Genomic DNA, 19594 nt, shown 5'->3' on the forward strand with positions numbered 1-19594 from the left:
GCTGGGATTACAGGCTTGAGCCACCGCGCCCGGCCTCTTTTCTTTATTTTTGAGACAGAATCTCACTCTGTTGCCCAGGCTGCAGTGCAGTGGTGCGATCTCAGCTCACTGCGACCTCTGCCTCCTGTTTTCCAGTGATTCTTGTGCCTCAGACTCTGAAGTAGCTGGGACTACAGGCATGCACCACCACACCCACCTACCTACCTTCCTTCCTTCCTTCCTTCCTTCCTTCCTTCCTTCCTTCCTTCCTTCCTTCCTTCCTTCCTCCCTCCCTCCCTCCTTTTCTTTCTTTCTTCTTCTTTTTTTAAAAATCTTTTTTTGCATTTTTTTGGTATTTTTAGTAGAAATGGGGTTTTGCCATGTTGCCCAGACTGGTCTTGAACTCCTGGCTTCAAGCAATCTACTGGCCTCGGCCTCCCAAAGCACTGGGATTATAGCATGAGCCACTGTCCCCGGCAAGATTATCTTCTTCATATTGCTTTTTGTTTATTGGTGTTTTGGTTTTTTTAGACTTGGAGCCTCACTATGTTGCCCAGCCTGGCCCTGAACTCCTGGGCTCATGCAGTCGTCCTGCTTCAGCCTCCTGAGTAGCTGGGGCTATAGGCACCCCAGTTTCATATCAGTCCTTAAGCTTAGGTGAGGGCCAGGTGTGGTGGCTCACACCTGTAATCCCAGCACTTTAGGAGGCCAAGGAGAATGGATTGCTTGAGTCCAGGAGTTTGAGACCAGCCAGGGAAACATAGTGAGACCCTGTCTCTATTAAATTTTAAAAATAATAATAATAAAATAAAAGATTAAGAGAGGGAGGCCGAGGTGGGTGGATCACAAGGTCAGGAGCTCAAGACCACTCTGGCCAAGATGGTGAAACCCGTCTCTACTAAAAATCTTTCAATTCACAACCACACGCACACAAACTCTTGTCCCTAACCCAGTCGTCTCCATTCTCCAGAGGGCGATTTCACACCTTTGCATCTCTCTTTACTCTCAGCTGCTGATCTATTCCCTGCTTTACACCAAGGAGACTGCTCTTGTCAAGGCCCCCAGCACCCTGCGCATTACTAACCCAGTGACCACTTCTCAGTCCTCATCTAACTTGATCTTGTTTGTCATGGGAGTCTGGTCCTCGGCATACATTGCCAATCCTTTCTTTTCTCCCTGGCCTCTAAGAGATGGAGTGCCCCAGGGCCCAATTCTCTTCTCTGTCTACACTCAAGCCCTGAGAGAGTTCCTCCAGGCCTATGGCTTTAACTACTGTGCCTATGTTGGTGACTCTTTATACTTCAGCCCGTTCCTTTGCCTGGAACCCCAGACTGGAATCCCCACTTAAAGGTCTGACGGCATCTCGAAGTTAACATGTTCAACACTGCTACCCTGATTTCCACCTAACCCCAGTCTGCGCTGCTTATCATCTTCTCTATCTCAGCTGATGACCACACCATCCTTTCCAGTTGCTTTGGCCATAAATCCTGGAGTCATCTTTAACTTCCATTTTCTCTCATACCTCACATTCAGTCCATTAGTAAAACTCCATCTTTAAAATATGTCTGGAATCCGGCCGGGCGCAGTGGCTCACACTTGTAATCCCAGCACTTTGGGAAGCCGAGGTGGGTGGATCACCTGAGGTCAGGAGTTGGAGACTAGCCTAGCCAACATGGTGAAACCCTGTCTCTACTAAAAATACGAAAATTTGCCAGCTGTGGTGGCGGGCGCCTGTAATCCCAGCTACTTGGGAGACTGAAGCAGGAGAATTGCCTGAACCTGGGAGGCAGAGGTTGCAGTGAGCCTAGATTGTGCCACTATACTCTAGCCTGGGCAACAGAGTGAGACTCTGTCTCAAAATAAAATAAAATAAATACAATAAAATAAAATAAATACAAAATAAAATAAAATACAATGGAATTCAGGCCATTCTCATCACTGCCGCCACCACCACCATCACCTGTTGTCTGGATTATGGCATTAGTTTTATAACTAGTCTCTTGCCTTTGCTCTGTACAGTTTATTCTCCACACAGCAGCAGAGGGATCCTTTAACAGTTTGGTCACTCCTCTGCTCAGAACCCTCAGAGTCTTCCCAAAGCACGAAAATGGTAAAGCCAAAGTCCTCACAACGGCATACAAAGCCGTGCGTGATGACCCTTCCCACCTCATCTGTCACTATTCTCCCTTGTTCTCACCCCACTGGAGCTACCGGGGCTGCCTAGATATTCCTAGAATACGCCACGTACACATCTGCCTCAGGACCTCTGAACTAATGGTTCTCTCTGCCTGGACCATTTTTCTCATCAGGTATCTGCATGCCTTGTTTTCACTCTTTCTTCAGATCTCTATTCAAATGTCAGTGTCCAGTAAAGCCTTCCCTGACCGAATTATATTATATATTTTATTTTACTTTTTGAGGTAGGGTCTCACTCTGTCACCCAGGCTGAATGCAGTGGTGTGATCATGGCTCACTGCAGCCTTGACCTCCCAGCATTTAAACAATCCTCCTGCCTCAGCCTCCCAAACTGCTAGGGTAACAAGCATAAGCCACCATGCCCAGCCCCCATACCAATTTTTTCTTTCTTTCCTTTTTTTTTTTTTTTTTTTTGAGGTGGAATCTCGCTGTGTCACCCAGGATGGAGAGGGTTATGCAATCTGGCTCACTGCAACCTCCGCCTCCCAGGTTCAAGCGATTCTCGTGCCTCAGCCTCCTGAGTAGCTTGGATTATAGGCATGTGCTGCCATGCTCAGCTAATTTTTGTATTTTTAGCAGAGACAGGGTTTCACCATGTTGACCAGGCTGGTCTTGAACTCCTGGCCTCACGTGATCCACCCACCTTGACCTCCCAAAGTGCTGGGATTACACTACCACACCCAGCCCCGACCAAATTTTATGAAAGAGTAGCATCTTCCTCATCCCAAGTTTTACCACTTCCCAGCCACCCTTTCTTGTTTATTTTTCTCCGGGACATTTAACACTATTGAACATACATTACATTTGTGTATTTGTGTCTTCCACCAAAATACATACACCTGAGGGGCAGGTCTTTCGTTGTTTTTCTCATGCTAAGTTCCCAGTACCTGCAGTGCCTGACTATATTGTAGGTGCTTTATAAGTATTTAAAGTAGATGCATAGACTTAGAAATTGAATCGCTCAGTGTGAGGACTTTTTTTTTTTTTTTTTTTTTTTCAGACAAGGTCTCACCATGTTGTCCAGGCTGGAGTACGGTGGCTCTTCAAAGGCTTGATCATAGCATCATAGCTAACAGCAGCCTTGGGTTCCTGGCAGCTTCCTGAGTAGCTGGGACTGCAGGCACGTGCCACCACCATGCCCAGCTATGTGACCACTTTTGCAGAACCTGAGACCTATTGCCAAGTATCATCCCAAAGAGTGGAACTAATTTTCACTTTAACCACTAGTGGGCAGGTTATTACCATTCCCATTTTAATTAAGGCGGCTGAGACCCAGTGAGAGACGAGGTTTACCCCAAGTCACCCAAGACTCCAGATTCTTAGAAAATACCGTGGCAACTCAGAATACTATGGGAGGACCAGGGGGGGCTTTGCAGAGGAAAGGGTTGTTTTGGCATGAAAGAACAAGAAGAGTTTCATCAAGTGGAAATGAGAACTACTATCCCGGAAGAGTACATCTTCCAGGTGGGAGATAAGGTAGGAACAGAAACTCAGAAAAAGGCAAGAGTCCAGGCTGCCTGGGGAAAAGCCCTCCCGCACTAAAGGGTTGGGAGGGCCTACAGTACCCTGAGGGGAGTTTGAAATTAATTGCAGTGCCCTGGGAAGCCAGGGAGGGTTGTGAGTAGAGGGCTGATATGAGAATTGAGGCTTTCTACTATTTGTCTGTCTGCTATCTTCTGTTTCCATTTTCTTTGTCCCTCTCTTCTGCTGTGGGTTTCTCTCAGCTGCCCCAGCCCCTCCTGGCGTAACTAAGTCGTTTTCCTTTTCTATGTCACAATCCTGACAGCCCATCAGGAAGCCGAGGGAGCGGGTGAGCCAGGGTTCTCCTCAGAGCCTCGGTGCCCCCATTGCTCTGTGCCCAGAGGGGCAGAGAAAACAAGACTTAGAGAGGCAACTGGAAGGGAAGGTGCCTCCTACACCCCCTGACTGACTCTGGGGTCCTGGCTTCCCCCCGCCTTTTGGGACCAGGCCTCAGGCCCTTCCACTTCTTGGGCTGATTCTCCGTGCCTAGTACCAGTTGGTGCCAGCTGGCAGCTCTCACCGGAGACTGAGGTGGCACGCATATGGGGGAGGGGAGGAAGTGGGCAAGAGCCCAAGGGGAACAGGGGGCAGGATCTGAGGAGGTGGAGTCAGAAGCTGGGTGGCCAGCATGGGGGTCTCATGGGATGAGGGAAAAGTGAGGCAGAGGACCCTGGGGTCTTCCAAGGGAGTAGGGAAGGTGTCAGGTGGTCTGCGCTCTGGCTCTCCTGCCCCTGGCAAGTCCAGTCCTCTCCCAACCACCTACTTTCCTCTATACTCACCCCCTTAAGCTGCCTCTGGCTAATTCTCCTTGGTCCCTTTAAGAGCTGCCTGGGAACTGGGGCACTGGAGGGGGCTGGCAGGGCCCCACCCCCTCCTGCCATGCCTGGCCCTGCTCCACCCCCTGTCCGGTGCAGACTCTGCTGGAAGTCTTGGACGCCTGGGTTAGGGTCTCCTCTTCTGGGCTGGGGTAAGGCTTAAAATGGTGGGGAAGGGGACTGTGGTCCCTGGGGTAAGAGGGAGGGGCGGGATGCCAGAACTCTGGGACTATGGACATGGAGCGTCCAATGGACAACACAGGGGGTGGTCCTCTGGCCTCGACTGGGGGAGGGGCAGCCTCAGGGATCTTGAGGGGCATATCCTAAGGAACAGGATGTCTGGGTCTCCTCCCTCCACTCCCCCATCTCATTTCCCCAAGGCCTTCATTTTCTAAATTCCATCAGCCACTCCTTGCCCCCCTGCAATCAAAGACACAAGGTCCCAACATCCCACCTTCCCACACGTGGGGAAATTGAAGCTAGACAAACCAGAGGAAATAGAATTATGTGTGCTGCAGCAGGAGAAATGGAGATAAGCTTGTGGAAAGGCTCTCTTTCCCTCTTCACCCCACAGAACTGCAAACAGGAGGCCTGGGTGTCCAGCTCACTCCAGCGAGTTTCTAACTGTGGCTATGGCCACCACCCTGGACTCTGTCCCTCCTCTCTCATCAAGACCATTTAGCTCTTTTCTGGAAGTTTTGACTCTCATATGGCAAGGCCAGGGGAGGCCCCTGAAGTCTGGCTGTGTGACCTGGATTGACGTGGAGCCAGGTGGGATCTGTAGGCTCCCCCATTCCCTTGGGTTATTTCAGAAATGTAGCTCCTTCCTTCTCTGCCACAGAGACTGGGCCCAATTCCCCTAAAAGGGAAAAAAATAGGGGCAGGGACCCAGGGATGTCCAATGGGGGTGTGAGGGCTTCCTGCAGTTCACCTACTTCCTTCCTGTTATCATACTAGTTCAGGGTCCTCTACTCCCCCCCATTTTAATCTCATAGCATGTGTCCCAGTCCCAGGGGAGAGAAGCCTGAACAAGCAGGCCCTCTCTGAGTCGTCACAGCTGAGATGCAGAGGGGCAATGAGAGTGGAGTGTCAGGAATCAGTGGGGACATGGCGGACTCGCTCAGGGTCCACTTCTGCTTTCAGCACATGCCATGCCCTCCTTGCCTCACCCCAAAGCAAATGCTCAACCACCACCCCAACTCAGATCTAAAGGGGAACCAGTCTTGGTCATGAAACCCTCTACCCAGGGCCGACAGCAGCATACTCATTTCCTTCCTCTTAAAAATACTATGAAGTCTGGCGGAGCCATGCTGCTCCCAGGCAGGCTGAAAAGCCATTATTTTATGGATGTGAGGCAGGGAGGTGCTCTGCCCAGCATCACACAGCAGGCTACAGGCAACCAGGCCTGGGATCCAGGGCCCTTCATCCCAGACTCATGGTGCCTTTTCTAGTCCCCTGCCAGCTGAGACAGAGGCCAGCCTGGAAGGGGCTTTTTTTTTTTTTTTTTTTTTTTTTTTTTTTTTTTTTGAGATGGAGTTTTGCTCTTGTGGCCCAGGCTGGAGTGCAATGGCATGATCTCAGGTCACTGCAACCTCCATCTCCCGGGCTCAAGTGATTCTCCTGCCTCAGCCTCCCGAGTAGCTGGGATTGCAGGCATGCGCCACCATGCCCGGCTAATTCTGTATTTTTAGTAGAGATGTGGTTTCTCCATGTTGGTCAGGCGGTCTTGAACTCCCAGCCTCAGGTGATCCGCTCGCCTCAGCCTCCCAAAGTGCTGGGATTACAGGCCCAAAGTGCTGGGATTACGCCCGGCCTGAAGGGGCTTTTTCTTTTTTGTTTTTTTTTTTGAGACGGAGTCTCGCTCTGTCACCCAAGCTGGAGTGCTGTGGCCAGATCTCAGCTCACTGCAAGCTCCGCCTCCCGGGTTCACGCCATTCTCCTGCCTCAGCCTCCCGGGTAGCTGGGACTACAGGCGCCGCCACCTCGCCCGGCTAGTTTTTTTTGTAGTTTTAGTAGAGATGGGGTTTCACCGTGTTAGCCAGGATGGTCTCGATCTCCTGACCTCGTGATCCGCCCGTCTCGGCCTCCCAAAGTGCTGGGATTACAGGCTTGAGCCACCGCGCCCGGCCAAAGGGGCTTTTTCAACTCCTCATTTTACCAACGAAGTTAGGGCCCAGTGGAGACAGAAGGGAGCTCTAGTAACAAGGCTGTTTAGGATCAGGGCTGGGAGAGGGCACAGGCTTGGCTCCCAGAAAGGCTCCATACAAACCGCTGCCTGCCTGTGCTCCTCCCTGAATGGGAAAGAATCCAATTCCGTTTTCTTTCCCTATGCCCATCTAGTCTAGACCCTTGGAAAGTCCTTTCTGAAGTCTGCCCTCTACAGCACAACCTTTCCCTCTTAATACGTCTCAGAGGATGTTAGCCAGAGAAGGCTTCTGGGGGAGCCACCTTCTTCTCAGGCAGCTTAGGAAGGAGAGGCAGAACCTGAACCTGGCAGTGGATCCCCTCCCTCAGAAGTCAGGATACTGTGAATAGGTGAGGGCTCCTTGGGGTTCTTGACAGAGTCTGTCCCTTGGCTTATTTGCATATTTGCATAGATATTTGTGGGCTCATTTGTGTCCTCATTGGCAAACTGAATTTGCATGGGGCCGGGCTGCAGTCCAGTTGTGTCGCCCTGGCATATACACAGTTCCCAGGGTAGAGGGAAACCCAGAGGAACTGGCTGTAAAGAGGAATTGGCCCCGGCTGATCCCCTGAACCCAGGTGGGGACATGTGCACTGTGGTGCCTGCTGAAGGTGGGCAAGGGAGCTGAGCAGGGACTGGAAGCTACTGTACCCCCTTTTCACCTCCTCCCGCATCTGGAGCCCCTCCTCCTCCACACGTGCGAATCCAGGAGCCACAGAAGGTGGGGCGCAGTGGGACACGGGTAGGAGGAGGAAGAATATGGGGAGATTCTAGTCCCTCCCACTTAGAGATGCGGTCGCCATGGTGACTGAGGACCAGTGAGGCGGGATGGGGTTGAGGACGGGGGTGGGGGTGTGGCAGGGGCTGAGGCACTGGGAGACCGGAAAGCCTGGCATTCCAGAGGGAGGGAAACGCAGCGGCATCCCCAAGCTCCAGGTAAGGGAGCGGGAGAGCTGACAGTTCTGAAGGGAGAAGGCGGGGCCATTGTCTGGTGCTCGCTCTGCCCTAAGAAGGGGGCAGACAGAGGGGTCGGGCCATTGTGTGTGATACTCAGCGCAGCCTTCCAGAGCTAGTCAGACTGGAGAAGGGGACCTGGGAAGCTCTGGGTAAGGGGTTAGGAGGGACTGAGCTGGTGAGTGGCAAAAAGGCTGGGAGACAGTGGGGGTGGGAAAAGGTGGAGGGACACAGGGGGCGTAGAGGTTTGGGGACGTCCCTAGTGCCTACACACGCTAGGCACTCAATACATGTAAGTTGACTTGACTTGCTTGTGATCATAACAAGAGGGCAGATAAGGGCCAGGGCAGGTGGAGCTAAGTCAGGGAAGCCAGGAAGCAAAGCTCCCCAGGACTGGGCTCTTCTGTGGACTGCCCCTGAAGCTGAAAGGGAGAAGGAGGTGGGGGAAACTGGACCTGCCAGATCTCTGGTGAAGCCAGAAGTGGCTTCTCTCCTGGCTCCAGGAGCTGCTCCTTTAGTGAAGCATCCATGCTCTGCAGGGGCTCAGAAGAGACTGAGTGCCTGGGGCTGGCTGAAGCTCAGAGGTAGCATGGAATACGGGCGGGAAGCAACCTCTCCATCTCCCCTCCACCTCCACATCTAGACCTTTCCTCTGCACAATAGAACCTGGCAGGAAGGGGCTACCATCAGATGCTGTGTAGGGGTTGCAGGGGAGGAGCTGGACTGTGGCAGGGCAGAGGGTGCACTCAGTATTGTTGTCATGGCAGGACCCAAGGCTGGGCTCCAGGACTTGTGGAGAAATGGGCTGGGGGAACCCCCAGATTAGAGCTATGAAAATGGCACAGCCCCTGTGGGCGGATCCCTGAACATCTGACCCCTTCCCACTGCCACCTCACCTGACCTGCTGCCTGAAACCATCCCCAGCCAAGGTACTTCTCCTTGGCCTTGGTTTCCTCATTTGCACGGTTGTCAGGAGGGGTATGTCTGAGTACCCTGTCAGCCCTGAGCTTCTTTGATGCTGTGTGCAGGACCTGCTATGTAATTTGCGGGGCCCAGTGCAAAATAAAAATGTAGAACCCCGGCCGGGCACGGTGGCTCACGCCTGTAATCCCAGCACTTTGGGAGGCAGAGGCGGGCGGATCACGAGGTCAGGAGATCGAGACCATCCTGGCTAACACGGTGAAACCCCGTCTCTACTAAAAATACAAAAAATTAGCCGGGCGTGGTGGTGTGTGCCTGTAGTCCTAGCTACTCAGAGGCTGAGGCAGGAGAATGGCGTGAACCCGGAGCTTGCAGTGAGCCGAGATCGCACCACTGCACTCCAGCCTGGGCGACAAAGCGAGACTCCATCTCAAAAAAAAAAAAAATTGTAGAACCTCTTGTTTAAGTATTATAAGGACTTTGAACAAAGCAACAGCAGAGCATTAATCCAAGCGTGGCCCTTCTGAGCACAGGGCCCTGTGTGGCTGCACAGGTCTCGTGCCCGTGAAGCCAGCACTGGCTGGGGCCCTGCCAGTTGAAGCAAGGGAGATGGCAGTGGGGCTTGGGGTCTGACTCCAGAGACTTTGGTGTGAGGGGTGCACTGCTGGGGGCAGGGCACCCTTCCCATTGGGCTCTTTTTGACCAGGAGGCTCTTGCTAGAGGCAGGGGGTGGTACCTCACAGCCTTCCTTCAAGGAGGTTTCTGTTACCTCTGAAATGCTTTATTGACCCAAATAAGCACGCTCATAAGGGCCACGCTTGGGGCCGGGCACAGTGGCTCACGCCTGTAATTCCAGCACTTTGGGAGGCCGAGTCAGGCAAATCACTTGAGTTCAAGAGTTTGAGACCAGTCTGGCCAGCACGATGAAACCCTATCTCTACTAAAAATACAAAAAAAAAAATTAGCCAGGCTTGGTGGTACATGCCTGTAGTCTCAGCTACCTGGGAGGCTGAGGCAGGAGAATGGCTTGAACCCGGGAGGCGGAAGTTGCAGGGAATCGAGATCGCACCATTACACTCCAGCCTTGGCGACGACAGAGCAAGACTTTGTCTAAAAAAAAAAAAAGCCCACGCTTGGTTTAATGCTCTGGTGTTGACCTGTTGAAAGTCCTCAGAAATCACCCCAGAGATCTTGTTTCTTTTTTTTTTTTTTTTTTTTTGAGACGAAGTCTCGCTTTGTCCACCCAGCTGGAGTGCAGTGGTGCGACCTCGGCTCACTGCAAGCTCCGCCTCCTGGGTTCCCGCCATTCTCCTGCCTCAGCCTCCCGAGTAGCTGGGGACTACAGGCGCCCGCCACCTCGCCCGGCTAGTTTTTTGTATTTTTTAGTAGAGACGAGGTTTCACCGTGTAGCCAGGATGGTCTCGATCTCCTGACACCTCATGATCACGCCCATCTCGGCCTCCCAAGTGCTGGGATTACCAGGCTTGCGCGCCCGGCCGAGATCTTGTTTCTTAACCTAGAGTAGGCAAAGCTCACTACCCTCCCAGCCCATGCTTGCCTTCTCTATCCAAGTGGCTCAGAACTGTGGACTGGGGCAGGAGGGAAGACTAAAGGACTAGGACTCTGTAGAGTCTTTGTAGCTAAGAGATTTGCTATTGAATGAGGCAGATCTGAATTCAACTTGGCTTCTAGCTGTGTAACCTCTCTTCTTTATCTGTAAAATGGGATTATGTCCGTACCTAGCTGCTAAAATTATTGGGAGGACTAAAGCCTGATAGTGTGAAGTATTCATATTGGCTAGAGGGGCTGGGGAAGAGGACGTCTGCAGTTGGGAGAATTCTGGATGTCTGGAGGAAGAACTGGGGGCAGGGCATGGAGTCTTTCACTTCCAGAAAGGCGGGAATAGGACATCAGGCTGGAAGTGTGGGGCTGGAACTCCCCCAACCTCCCCGTATCAGAACTCCTCCCAGTGACCCAAATAAGCCAATCTGTTTAAGCAGAGAGGCCCAGGGGAAGACCGGCTTCCCAAATCTGAGCTGGGGGTTGGGGAGACACAGAAGGTAGGGTCTGGATAAATGGGAGTTTCTCTTGATTCTAAGAAGCTGGAAGGGACCTGGAAAACAGCCTCTGGGAGAGTCTGGGGGAGTCCTAGGCAAGTCTTGACAGAAACGATTATTAGGCGGGATACGTCTGAGACCAACCCCTGGGGAAATTGAGAGAGACGAAAGAAGGCTGAGTACCTCAGACGAGGAATTATAAGGAGTAGTCTGAGCTGTAACATCCCCCATGTTGGCTAGTGCTATAGCAGGAGGGATGGAAGTTACACCGCAGGAAGGACTTCCTGTCAGGGAGGAATGTGCATGTCAGATGGAAGTGGATTATTTATTAGAGTTGGATTAGCCCTGGGATGTCTGTGCTCTTTAACCTGCAGTCAGCTGACCGTGTTGAGTGGGCAGGAACCTACCCACTTTGTAGGCCATGGAGTTCTTGCCGCTGGATGCCTCATTAACCCTGCGTTATGAGGCTCCCCCTGGAGCCTTTGAGGAGGGGTAAGCAGCCATCTTTGGGGGTTGGGTGCCTCCAAAGTGTGGTCCAGTGAGCATGAGTTCAGATGAGAAATGTTCTGGGCTTCCTACTGGCCTGATTTTTGGGCTTCCTATTGGGCTGATGTCAAAGAGTGATGGAGATTAGACTACAAGGGGGACTTCCTCAGCAAAATCACAGATAAGAGCCTAATGCAATTCTTTCATTTTTTAAAAAAGATTATGGCCCAGCTGACAGTGGGAGGTTTAAAGGTTATACCACTGCAGGGACTTCCCAGTAGGTAGGAGTGGAGAGACCCCACCTTGTGGGTAAGTGAAAAGAGGAATATGTCATGTCCCCTATACGGGAAATCTTGAGCAAGAGGAGAAACCACTGCTAGGCTGGTTAGACTGGCTGTGACATGATGGAGAGACAGGGGAATCGCTGAAATGACCTAGAAGGGCCTCTTAAACTTTCTGGTTGGACTGAGCAAGAGGAGGGAGAGAGAGGTGTGTCTCTTGTGAGGTGGGTGAACCTCTTTTTATTCCCTCCCAAACCACCAACTTCCACCCAAGCCAGGATCTGTCACAACTCGAGAGGTGGAAATTCCGGTTTCCCTGGCCCAGAGCTCCCAGTTCTGGCTTTGGCATGATGGGCACCTGGAGGGCCGCACTCCCATTCCAGCCAGGCTGAGCCTTCTGTCCCCTGCTTCTGGGGCCTGGGAACCCCCCTTCTTCTTTCTCCTGAATGGCACCCCCGCCCTAGAATCCAGATACCGAGTTTCCCACTGTGGCTGGTTCAAGGGTATGTGAGGTGAGATGGGTGGCTTGAGGTGGGTGGTCTTGGGAAAGATTATGTAGAGGCCCAGGGAGGCAGACACAGGAGCAAGAGACAAGGGGGCCGGGGAGCTGCAGAGGTTGGGAGCCGGCCAGCCACCCCTGCCCAGGCAGCTCCCCAGGAAATGCTTCTAGCCAACCTGGCGGGATGGACTCTCATTGCCTCCCTGGAAGAATCAGGCCAGGCAGGACTGAGCCTCAAAGACCCTGAGCCCAGCTGGGGCTGGGGACAAGGTTAGAGCAGACAGACTCAAAGGTCTGCCCATCTGGGTCAGAGCTGAGTATGAGGCACAGGTGTCAACAGATCTGAAAGTGACAGGAGAGTAAGGTCTGAGGAATTTATATTTTGGGTGCAGGAACCTGCTCCCCAAAATGTCCCCTGCCCAGAGCCAGGCAACGGTTTGGGCTTGGGCTATGAGAAGAGGGAAGGCAAAGGAGGAAAGGCAGGAAAGACATCCTGAGAATAAGGCAAGAAAAGGCAGACCAGAGCTGTTGGTGAGAAGACAGCAGAAGAAGAAGGATAGGGGACACCCACAGGGGACAGTGAGGTGACAGGCTGAGGCTTGGAAGGATGATGAAAGTGAGACTGTCTTAGGGCCCTTCTAGATAGGGAACCTTCCCTGCCCTAATGTCCCCCACCCCCCAACCAATACACACGCTTCTGCTGCCTGGGGCTCTCCTATTGGTCCCCAGGGGGGATGTGGTAAGAACTGCTCACCCAGAAAGTGCCCGGGTGCCTGTTTCCCCAGAGCTCCCTGGTGACAGTCTGTGGCTGAGCATGGCCCTCCCAGCCCTGGGCCTGGACCCCTGGAGCCTCCTGGGCCTTTTCCTCTTCCAACTGCTCCAGCTGCTGCTGCCGACGACGACCGCGGGGGGAGGCGGGCAGGGGCCCATGCCCAGGGTCAGATACTATGCAGGTAAGTGTATGATGGCAGCAAGTGTGGGGATGGCAATAGAGAGCTGGAGGTGGGTGGAGGAAGGAGAGAGGAACAGAGGAGAGTGGGGAAATGGACATGGAGAAACGGGGACACAGAAAGAGATGCCAGGGAGAAACAGAGGGTTTCGGAGAAAGAGACACAGCCAGAAATAGAAGTCCAAATGGAAAGAAAAGCCACTGGAGAGCAGATTGAGGGAAACGGGCCACGGGGCCACGGGCACTGCTTCTTCCAGTTCTCCAAAATTGGTAATTTTTCTTTCCTTCCTTAAATATCACTGTCACCAAGCTGGGCACCTCAAACTCCTAATTGCTTCACACTCCCAAGTACCCCAAAATCGAGGGCCATGCTAGAAGACCATGCGTCGACCCGGTGACCCAGGGCACGCCAGGCCCAGGCCAACCACATAGATCATGCTGGACCATACCATGTCCAGGACTGTGGGATGGTTGGTCAGAGAATGGGCCCTGGAACCCACACGCAAGCACAGCTTGACTGGTTTCTTACTGAGACTGTGGAGGCTGCTGGTCCCCTCACCTCCAGGGAGAAGACTCAGGAAAGGATGTAGACACTGTAGGAGTTGTAGGTGACTGGGTGTGGCTGTGTCTTTAGCATCTTTCTGGGGCAATCAGTAAAGGAAATGTATATTGCCCACTGATGCAGAGACCTCCTCTGTGTTGGATGCAGGGCGTACAAACATGAATAAGCCTCAGCCCCTGCCCTCAAGGTGTTCACAGTCACAAAGGGGGAAGCACATGAGCAAGCAGACCATCAATACAGGGTGATTTGTTCAGTAACCTAGGGATTTATGCAGCTCTGGGGGAGGCCTGGCCTCCGGGAGATGCTCCTCCCTGAGGCCAGCCCTTCCAGCCCGCAGCTGCACCATATTCCCCAACTCCTCCCCTCTGTCCTGCGTAAGATTCCCTGAGCCTACAAACGTATCAATTAGCTAGTCAGCTTTCTAACTAATGCAACAGTGCAAGTGCTAATGAGAGAGGATCTGAGGAGCTCCTTCCTCCTCGCTGATGTGCCAGTGGGACAGGAACATACACCCCCACCCACCCCACAATGCCAAGGTCATGGAGAGGACCTAGGTGAGCCTCCCACACCTGGCTCACCAGCTTTGCCCAGGGGACATCCAGCCATGCCCACGCGGATCTTTGAAGAAAAATGCTTCCTCTCTGTTCATGGTGACTCTACTGGTGGGAATTTCCTTTAACAGAAGAGGAAGAAAGCAGGGGTGGTTGTGGGGGGGGTGGCGAGAGGGACCCTCTGACACACACCCTCCTGTCTGCATGTAGCTTTGCTGCTTGTGGCTGCCAACACTTTCCTGTTTGTCTGTCTGCCTGCTGCTCCCCGTCCTAGTGAGGACCAAGGCATCCTCCCCCATGGTAGCCCTCCCTGTCCCAGGCCTGGAAGAGCATCCATTGTGCCTCACTTTATTTCCTGTCCCCATTACTCTGTCTCTGGCTGCCTCTTCTCTCTACTGTGGGCTCAACACACAAAGCTCTTGTGGCTGACAGCAGGATGGGGTGAAGGGGAGAACTGCTGGTGGAGGAGAGTGGGTCTAGCTGCCAAGGCCCAGGGAGCACACTCAGGCAACCCTTCCCATTCCCCCACTTTTATCTCAGGAGTCAGCTGCCCACCAAGTCCTCATCACTCTCTCCTTCTTACTACCTCCAACAGGGGATGGACGTAGGGCACTCAGCTTCTTCCACCAGAAGGGCCTCCAGGATTTTGACACTCTGCTCCTGAGTGGTAATGGAAAGACTCTCTATGTGGGGGCTCGAGAAGCCATCCTGGCGTTGGATATCCAGGATCCAGGGGTCCCCAGGCTAAAGAACATGGTAAAGAGTCCAGGGATAAAGAGTGTGGGCTGGGAGTGAGAAGGGGGCCAGCAGCTGCCCTGGGCTTGGCTGCCTGTGCATGAGTAACAGCTCAGTTGCTGCTATCTGTAATCAGCAGTTCTCTTTATATGTATATCGTGACAATATAACAGACAGGAAATGTTGTGGCCTCACTTTTTTTTTGAGATGGAGTTTTGCTCCGTTGCCCAGGCTGGAGTACAGTGGCATGATCTTGGCTCACTGCAACCTCCACCTCCCGGGTTCAAGCAATTCTTCTGCCTCAGTCTCCCAAGTAGCTGGGACTACAGGCATACACCACCATGCCAGGCTAATTTTAATAGAGATGGGATTTTACCATGTTGGCCAGGCTGGTCTCGAACTCCTGACCTCAGGTAATCCACCTGCCTCAGCCTCCCAAAGTATTGGGATTACAGGCGTGAGCCACCATGCCTGGGCTGTGACTTCACTCTTCATTGGTATTGTGAATAGTGATTGAATAATATTAACTGCAAAAATGGCTGATATGGAAATCATTGACATATGAGATAAACACTGACTCAAATTATGTCAACAATTTGCTATCTACCCACTAGTAGAGATCACTGATGCTTCTGTGTCTTTTTTTTTTTTTTTTTGAGATGGAGCCTTGCTTTGTCACCCAGGCTGGAGTGCAGTGGCGCGATCTCTGCTCACTGCAAGCTCCGCCGCCTCCTGGGTTAACGCCATTCTCCTGTCTCAGCCTCCCTAGAAGCTGGGACTACAGGTGCCTGCCACCACGCCTGGCTAATTTTCTTTTTGTATTTTCAGTAGAGATGGGGTTTCACCGTGTTTGCCAGGATGGTCTCGATCTCCTGACCTCGTGATCCGCCCGCCTCAGCCTCCCAAAGTGCTGGGATTACAGGTGTGAGCCACCGCGCCCGGCCTTTTTTTTTTTTTTTTTTGAGATGGGGTCTCACTCTGTTGTCCAGGCTGGAGTGCAATGGCATGATCTCGGCTCACTGCAACCTCCGCCTCCCGGGTTCAAGTAATTCTGCCTCAGCCTCCTGAGTAGCTGGGATTACATGCGCCCGCCACTAGGCCTGGCTAAAGAGACGGGATTTCACCATGTTGGTCAGGCTGGTCTCGAACTCCCAACCTCAGGTGATCCGTCCGCCTCAGCCTTTCAAAGTGCTGGGATTATAGGCGTGAGCCACCGTGCCCAGCTGCTTCTGTCTTAGTCACCCTATTACTGGGAACAATGTGAGGAAGGAAGGAAGAAAGGGAGAGAAGGCACTAGCAATATAGCGATCACCTCTGTGGTTCATGTATCCTGATGTGTAGTCTGTTGACCACCTGCACATACGAGATGCTGGTTAAAAATGCAGATTCTCTAAGGCGTGACCCAGGAACAAACATTTTCAACAATTTCCCCAGGAAATGTGCGGTTTGACAACTGCTGCCATATATACCATTCTTCGTGTTAGGTGTTTTGTATATGCCACCTGGTTGTATCTGCCAGTAGCCTATGAAATTGACCAAGATCTCTCAGTCAGGAAATAGCCAAGTCTAGGTTTAAACTTGGGTCTGTCTGATTCCTTAGGCTGTGTTCAACTACGGAGCTATGTCTGATATCAGTATTATTCAAGTAATAGCCATGGTCACAAACTGATGCTATTCCTGCCCATCAGCATGTCACTAAGCACCATGCCTGCTGTTGATTTCACATCAGAGAAGGGAAACAGGTCACAGCGAGAACTGAAGACCTCATTTCTTTTCATCTCGCCCTCCCAACTCCCCACTTTCAGATACCGTGGCCAGCCAGTGACAGAAAAAAGAGTGAATGTGCCTTTAAGAAGAAGAGCAATGAGGTAAGTGGAGGTAGGGGAGTGGGGGTAGAGTGGGTATAGAGCCCTGGCATCCCTAGACCATCCCTGGATGACCTCAGGTTGGGCGGCAATGAAGGGTGCTTGTTTGCATGGTTATCTCCTGGATTATGTTCTACAGAGAGGTACAGGGACTGCCCCAGCATTACCCAGCCTTTCTCCTCAGTGAGGGGGCAGGCTCTGGGGGTCCAGGAAGTTGAGGTAAGTGGCCTGGAGACCTAAATTCTCTGTCTCCCTCAGACACAGTGTTTCAACTTCATCCGTGTCCTGGTTTCTTACAACGTCACCCATCTCTACACCTGCGGCACCTTCGCCTTCAGCCCTGCTTGTACCTTCATTGTGAGTTCTCTGGTGCCCAGCGCTCAGGTCCCCAAGCATTCCTTCTCACATCTACCCCCGGCATTCCCCTGTAGCTCTGGAAAACTCTGGCCTTCCAGATGCAGGACCCTCACGAACTTCCTGGCCCCAGACCAATTTCTCTCTATGTCACTTTCCCTTCCTTCCTCAAGCCCCTCATTTCCCAGATGTGAGACCTTGGCGTTCTGGCCCCCCAGCCTCTCTCCCCATTTAGGAACTTCAAGACTCATACCTGTTGCCCATCTTGGAGGACAAGGTCATGGAGGGAAAAGGCCAAAGCCCCTTTGACCCCGCTCACAAGCATACAGCTGTCTTGGTGGGTAAGTATCAGGTTTCCCACTTCATCCCAACATCTGCTTTCTCTAGTCACACTGTGAAATATGAAATGGTACAGAGTTTTCCGAAAGGCAGGGAAAGCTGGGTGTAGTGATGCATGCGTATGGTCCCAGTTATTTGGAAGCTGAGGTGGAAGGACCCTTGAGCTTAGGGGTTTGAGTCTAGCCTGGACAACACAGGGAGATCGTCTCAAACACACACACACACACACACACACACGCACACACACAAACAAACAAACAAAAAACAGACCTTAGTGCCTCACGCCTGTAATCCTAGCAGTCTGGGAGGCTGAGGTGGCTGGATCACGTGACCCCAGGAGTTCGAGACCAGCCTGGTCAACATGGTGAAACCTCATCTCTACTAAAAATACAAAAATTAGCCAGTCATAGTAGGGTGCACCTGTGGTCTCAGCTACTCAGGTGGCTGAGTCACAAGAATTGCTTGAACCCGGGAGGTGGAGGTTGCAGTGAGCCAAGATCGCACCACTGCCCTCCAGCCTAGGCAACAAAGCAAGACTGTCTCAAAACAAAACAAAACAAAACAAAACAGGCAGAGGAAAGAGAAAGGGAAGCCAGAAGCCTCAGAGCACAAGATCAGAGGGAGAATTAAGCACCCCAATCACCAGCTCCTGCTGAAATTGTCACAAAAAGTGGTAGAGAAAGATGGATGTGGAGAGACACAGAGGCACGAGGGTCCGGGAAGGGTATTGGGTAGAGAGGAGGCCTGAGACTGAGCCAGTGTTCAACAATCGTGTGAACACTTCCTCTGGTGTACTGGACACTGTGCTGGGTAGTATAGGAGTTATAAACAAGAAATCAGACCGGGTGTGGTGGCTCACACCTGAAATCTCAGCACTTCAGGAGGCTGAGGCGGGTGGATCACTTGAGCCCAGGAGTTTGAGACCAGCTTGGGCAATAGTATAGTGAGACTTCGTGTCTACTAAAAAAACAAAACAACAACAACAAAATTAGCTGGACAAGTGCCTGTGATCCCAGCTACTTGGGAGGCTGAGGTGGGAGGATCGCTTGAGAAGGTCAATGCTACGGTGAGTTGTGATGGCACCACTGCACTCCAGCGTAGATGTGAGCAAGACCCTGTCTTGAAAAAAAAAAAAAAAGAGAGAGAGAGAGAGAGAAACCATGTTTCAATGCACTACTGGACACCAACTATTACAGACTTCCCACCTGGCTTCCTGGAGGAGATGGCCTTCGGCTTTTCCACAGGACCTTGAAGATGTAGACAGATGGCAGGGAAGGTGTTCCAGGGAGAAAAGGGTAGGACCCAAGATGTGGAAATGGAAAACACAGTCACCTTCCAGGATCAGTAAGTGATTCTACTTGGCAAGTGGTTCAGCTAGGTATGTGAGGGAGTAGCCACAGAAAGGCTAGAAAAGTGCCCAAACACGGAGGGCCACACAGGATGGCCATTTCCTGTGGAGAGAGGAAGCTAAGAGGGGTGCTTGGTGAGGAGGGGAAGCTGGGCTTTGGGGCTCCCTAGGAAGGTGCAGAACTGATGCAGGGCCCCCAAGACTGATACGGATGCCAGTCCCGGTCAGAGGCAGTTCTGTGGAGGGCAGAGGAGCCGTCCACACCATCAGTTCTGTCTTCTCCTCTCCCCCACCCTAGATGGGATGCTCTATTCTGGTACCATGAACAACTTCCTGGGCAGTGAGCCCATCCTGATGCGCACACTGGGATCCCAGCCTGTCCTCAAGACCGACAACTTCCTCCGCTGGCTGCATCGTAAGGACCTGACCCCCGCTGGCCCCCTTTCCTGAGTCCCGGTGACCTTGCTAATTCACTCAACTCTCATTTGTGGAAGGTACAATGTGTCCATTACTGTTAGGCGCAGGGGGTATATGGCAGAGAAGAAGACAAAGCTCCGGTCCTCTTGAAGCTTTCTTCTTAATGTAAACACATTAAAGAAGCACCAGTCATCCCCTCCCCACATGGCTACCCCTCGACAAGCTGTGGGACCCAAGGAAGCCTGTGTCCTGGCCCCCAGGGCCAACCCACGGGTTTTCACTCAGGCAAACCCAGGGCATCCAGGGGTTCAGTCCCTAAGCCTATCTGCCCCTCCCCCGCAGCGGACGCCTCCTTCGTGGCAGCCATCCCTTCGACCCAGGTCGTCTACTTCTTCTTCGAGGAGACAGCCAGCGAGTTTGACTTCTTTGAGAGGCTCCACACATCCCGGGTGGCTCGAGTCTGCAAGGTCGGCGGCCGGGGCGGGGGGCGGGGCTAACTGGAGGATTACCAATAGGGAAATGGCAGGGGCGGGACTGAGTGGTGGGTCCCCAAGGAGAGGGGAGGGGAGGGGAGGGGAGG

The 19594-nt window shown here is 52.5% G+C and overlaps 1 protein-coding gene across 10 annotated transcripts in view; it reads left to right on the forward strand.

Annotated features, from left to right (window-relative positions):
- Positions 1–3488: 3488 nt before the first annotated feature.
- SEMA4A (semaphorin 4A) overlaps positions 3489–19594 on the forward strand; it is a 36493-nt gene continuing 20387 nt past the window's right edge. Inside the window, exons 1-9 of one of the 10 annotated variants that reach the window (XM_017852437.1) lie at positions 11698–11907; positions 12680–12847; positions 14552–14712; positions 16497–16559; positions 16815–16913; positions 17146–17251; positions 18446–18593; positions 18896–19012; positions 19357–19481. In XM_017852437.1, the coding sequence (XP_017707926.1) occupies positions 16555–16559; positions 16815–16913; positions 17146–17251; positions 18446–18593; positions 18896–19012; positions 19357–19481 (600 nt within the window). In that variant the 5' untranslated portion in view covers positions 11698–11907; positions 12680–12847; positions 14552–14712; positions 16497–16554. Of the gene's footprint in view, positions 3652–7309; positions 7418–7487; positions 7633–7737; positions 7803–10860; positions 11121–11481; positions 11620–11668; positions 11908–12679; positions 12848–14551; positions 14713–16496; positions 16560–16814; positions 16914–17145; positions 17252–18445; positions 18594–18895; positions 19013–19356; positions 19482–19594 lie in introns of those variants that run through there. The other 9 variants (XM_017852433.1, XM_017852434.1, XM_017852431.1 and 6 more) reach the window with 9 other exon arrangements.

Source organism: Rhinopithecus bieti, unplaced genomic scaffold (assembly GCF_001698545.2).
Source record: "Rhinopithecus bieti isolate Rb0 unplaced genomic scaffold, ASM169854v2 scaffold_33937, whole genome shotgun sequence".
Classification (NCBI taxonomy): Eukaryota; Metazoa; Chordata; class Mammalia; order Primates; family Cercopithecidae; genus Rhinopithecus; species Rhinopithecus bieti.